General features: G+C 36.2%; 1 protein-coding gene across 1 annotated transcript in view; it reads right to left on the bottom strand.

Annotated features, from left to right (window-relative positions):
- The window catches only part of AIMP1 (aminoacyl tRNA synthetase complex interacting multifunctional protein 1), a 46,023-nt gene that overhangs the window by 39,696 nt on the left and 1,727 nt on the right, over positions 1-4,600 (bottom strand). Inside the window, exon 2 of the mRNA XM_019521939.1 lies at positions 1,560-1,673. Coding sequence (XP_019377484.1) covers positions 1,560-1,673 — 114 coding nt within the window. The remainder of the gene's footprint in view (positions 1-1,559; positions 1,674-4,600) is intronic.

The following is a 4,600-nucleotide window of genomic DNA, read 5'->3' as shown; positions in this document are numbered from 1 at the left end:
GGGGGGGAGGGGCAGAATAATGGGCAATTTAGCTCAGTGTTTCTCAACCCATGGGATATGACCCAAAAGTGGGTTGCAAGCATGTATGAAAGGGTCATGGACAAACTTTGAAAATAGATCAACAAATTTTAAAAATGGATTCTCCTTTAAATCTTAAAAAAATCCTCCCCATACACAAAGGGGTTGGGACCTGGGGTCAGGGGGACAGTGGGCTGAGACAGAGGGACGCTGGGTTGGGACTGGCTATCGATGTTTACAAATAGGTCTTGGTACAAAAAAGGTTGAGGACCACTGGTTTAGCTTATGAAAGGAATTTAGTTGTACCAAAGAAAGAAAATGATTCTCTGCATTCACAAAGTGGTAATTGTTTTGAAGACTATATACTGACTTAACAGCATAACACATGAGTATTGGAAAGCAGTAAGATTTGGCTACACCAGTGGTTCTCAACCTTTTTAGACTCAAAGCACACCTTGGAATGCGTTGGCTCTTAGTTTTCACTCTTTTTTTAATTACAGAAAAAAATAGAGTAGTTTTTCTGTTCCAAAAAAATCCCTAAGCCCCTCAGAAATACCATAATTATGGATTTTTATTTAAAATCTCTGGGTTTATTTTGTGAATAATATTTGCAAACCTAATAGTGCTAACACTGTGTGGCACCTTGTGGCATCCTTGAAAAGATCTCAAAGCACCCCAGGGTGCTGTGGCACTCCAGTTGAGAATTTCTGGGCTACAATGAATACCATCTTACTGGCTTTCAGTACTAAAGCTTTGAAACAAGACATATTAAAAAAAATGAGGTTTCTTTTCTAAGTCATATTTCCATAGTACATATGTTGGCTTATAAAAAAATACTTGTGCTGGAACTGGAACACTGAAGCCTCCTCCCGTGATGAACAGAACTACAGAATGAAGGTGAGGCTTATAGGACTTAGGGCCAAACAAAGGTAGAAAGGATGGTTCAGTGAAAAGTTAATTGTGTAATAAAAGGCACTGCACTGAGACACAGCTTGGTTTTTAATTTCAGTACTACCACAGATATCATGAATTATTGTAACAAGACACTTGGAGTCAGAGTTTTAAAACTGCTCAGTACCCTCAAATGGATCTAGGTTTTTAAAATGAGCTCAGTTACATTTTAGACACCTAAATGAAGTGGCTGGAGTTTTAAAAGATTTCAGCATTCAATATCTTCCAGTGTACTACAGTAGGGCCCAACCAAGATCAACATCCCATTGTAGGGGGCATTGTACAGATATGTAGAAAGATGCAGTTCCAACACTGATTAAAATCTTTCATATGCAATAGCTGTTTTTGTAGTTTTCTAAAATGCTCACATATTGCAACTCTTTGATGTGGTTAGTCATTGAGAAATATGGGGTTCTAAAATATTGCTTTAAAAATATTCCTTTAAAAAAAAGAAAAAGAAAAACTTCTAAAAGATGCCATCAGTAATGACTACAAGAGCATGAATCATGATGGATTAAATAAGTGATCAAAAGTACAGTCACTAGAGGGTGACAGGAGCTCATGCATATGAACACAACTTCCCTTCTTACCTCCATTTCGAATTTCTGCCTCAATCAACTCCTGTTTCAGCCCTTCAATTTCCTTCTTCAGTTTTGCATTTTCGACGCGAAGTTTCTTCTCTTCTCGGAGAGATGCCTGCAAGACTGGAATTGACACATTTATGTTGGAAACTGTAAGCTTCAATCATTAAAATTTACCACTTAAAAAATGATGTCTACTTTCTGAAAAAATAATCTTGAGTTCACAAAGGGCAGTTTAGGATGGCAGAGTATCATTTTAAAATATTGACTTCAAAGTTACTATTAAAAAGTTCATAAACATGTTTCATTATAATTACTGAACAACATTTTTGTTAACAAAAATAAGTAGTGGTGTCTCAAATATCCATTTTTATATCATTTGAATAGACTTACATCTAATAAAAAACCCCAGTATTGTGAAACCTGAAAACTCAGTATTTGGAACTCAATGTCACAATTATTTAATTTTTGGAGTACCCAAAGCAAATTAACTGTTGTCTAACACATTCCAAAACTGGATTTTGGATTTTAAAAATTACACATGGCTTAATAAGATCAAAAGATGGGCAAAGAGCAATCATGACAACTCTAAACACCTTACTGCTGCCCTGAAGGAAAGGATGGTAGACTTCTATTCCACTGGCGAAATAAGATGATCTGTGTTTGGTTCCAAGTACTCCCTCAGATCTCTTTTTTGTTTTGGGCAAGTCAATTTACTGTGTAGAAACTAAGGCAATGGTGGTGCCAAGAGGCTCACTGTGATGTACTCAAGAAATTAAAGCAATAAGCACCACAGAAAAGCCAATAAAGAAATACAAACAGATTTGTTTCACATGTGCAGTTTGGCATCAGTTTTAAGAAAACTTTTATTTTGTTGACCTGGGGTACTCTTGGGAATAAAATTTGAGAGTAAGTGGTAAGGGCTTCATTCCTTGTATATTACATTTTCTCTTGTGATTTGGTTAAGCTAACTCATTTAAACACTGTTGATATTGTCATAATTTGTCTTGAGGAGCAAAATCTGGTGATAAAGGGCTGAATCGTTTCATCTTTAGAACACACTTGTTTCTTACTAGGTGAAAAGGTTGGGATGGAAGAAAGATGACAGAGCTTCAGTGGAAGCTGTAGGAGGGAGAATTCTCAACGCATTACCTCTGGGTTCTGCAGAACGTGTTGAAAGCTTTGATCATTTGAAAATTTATTAAGTAAAACATGTCAGATTCAATGCCAAAAGAAAATCCTTGGGAGCTGAGAAGATATGAGGCTTTAGTCCAAACTCATTTATTAACAATGTTAGGAACTTTCAGTTTAAACTATATAAAAATGTGGCAGATGCACACTATTACATAATATACACAACTGGGCTGCAGAAAAACCCAAAAGATCCAATTAAGATTAGGAAGTTACAATTTTTGGAGACTGTATGGGATAGGAATAGGAACAGACTAGGAAGAGAAGACAGAAGGTTTGACAAATGAGGGGAAAATAATTAGGAAGAACACTGGGAAGAGCTGAGTCATGAAATTATATGGTTTGTTTTGAATCACTGATCTGATTTTGTTTTGAGGTTACTGCTTTTTTTGCCTATGATCCAATAATCAGTCGTCCAATTTTTAATATGTATCAGAGAAAAAGTAGCTTGTGGGGAGGATTCCGAAGATGTCAATTTACAAAATATTTTAGGAAGGATGTTCCACACATCACAGGTGATACCAAAGAACCCACAAAAACTTCTATGCGGAACAGACTAGAGACTGACTTTATTTGTTGGGCAAGTTGGCTCTTGGGACAGGGGTGGGCAATTCGGTAAAAGACAAGAACAGATGGACACATTCAAGCCTCTTGGCCTCATGAACTAAGATCCTGATAAAGCAGGTAGCCAATGGAGAGATTCAAAGAGGTCAGGGTGGCCATTCAGTTAAAGAGCTTGATGAGGAGGATGATCTAACTAGATGCATTTTGCATGCATTGGTTGAACAAAGATGGATGAAGCAATTAAAGTAATCAAGATGTGTCTGGAAAAAGTTTTAACACCACGGATTTTTTTTTTTTTTAAGTGCGACAGAGAACGAATTAAAGCACACGAACCAAAACACTAGAAAGGATGTATTCTTGTCATCAGAAAAAGGGAAGTGGGCACCACTTCAGAGGAAAACTAAGGGAGCAACTGAGTTTTGCTTTGTAAAAGAAAAAGGCTTTAACAGGAAATGGAGAAAGAAATGTTAGTGTCCAGCTAGGAACTTGACTGTAATTCTAATAAAGAAAGATGGAAAAAAGAAGGGTCTTCAACTCTGTGATATTGGCTAGACTGATTTTTAGGGAAGCTTTTTAAAGAGCTGAATCTATCTCTTTATAAAGATTTGGAAGTAAGTTTTTGAGAGCTGAGCACTCACTAACTTGATCAAAGCCATCATGGCTTTGAGATGGATACATACAAGGACATTTCGGTTGGATATTAAAAAGAACTTTCTATGTGGGTGGTTAAGCATCGGAGCAAATTATGTAAAGAGGTTGTAGAGTCCATATAATTGAACAGTTTTCAGAATAGGTTTAAGAAATATATTTCTAAGTTGGTTTAAACAGGGGTGATCCCTTGAGCAGGTAGTTTGACTAGATGGCCTCTGTTAGTCCCATCCAGACCTATTTTTCTATGATTCTATGCAAGAAAATACAGGAAGAATTGTTTACTAACAATTAACAATAATTTTAACATGTTGAGAACAGAAGCTGACTATCTCTTTGTAAAGATTTGGAGGTAAGTTTTTGAGAGCTGAGTGTTCACTTCATGAATGGCTTTGAGATGGATACATACAAAAGAAACTGTTAGGATTCTTTTTGTTCCCACACATAAATATATATGTGCAGAACAAAAAGAATCTGAACAACGATAATGTAGAAATGTTAGAATTGTCAAAAAGCAACATAAAAAACAGAAATATTCACTGAATATTTATGTTGGCTATTTGAGAAAAGCCAGACAATCTTGCCATATCCCTGGATAGTGGTGAAACACTTTCCATCCCAACAACAATTCAGGAGAATGTCAAAAG

This window comes from Gavialis gangeticus, unplaced genomic scaffold (assembly GCF_001723915.1).
Source record: "Gavialis gangeticus isolate Ggan-Ray unplaced genomic scaffold, GavGan_comp1, whole genome shotgun sequence".
In the NCBI taxonomy this organism is placed as follows: domain Eukaryota; kingdom Metazoa; phylum Chordata; order Crocodylia; family Gavialidae; genus Gavialis; species Gavialis gangeticus.
The sequence above is the reverse complement of the archived record's forward strand: the minus strand, read 5'-3'. Positions and strand labels throughout refer to the sequence as shown.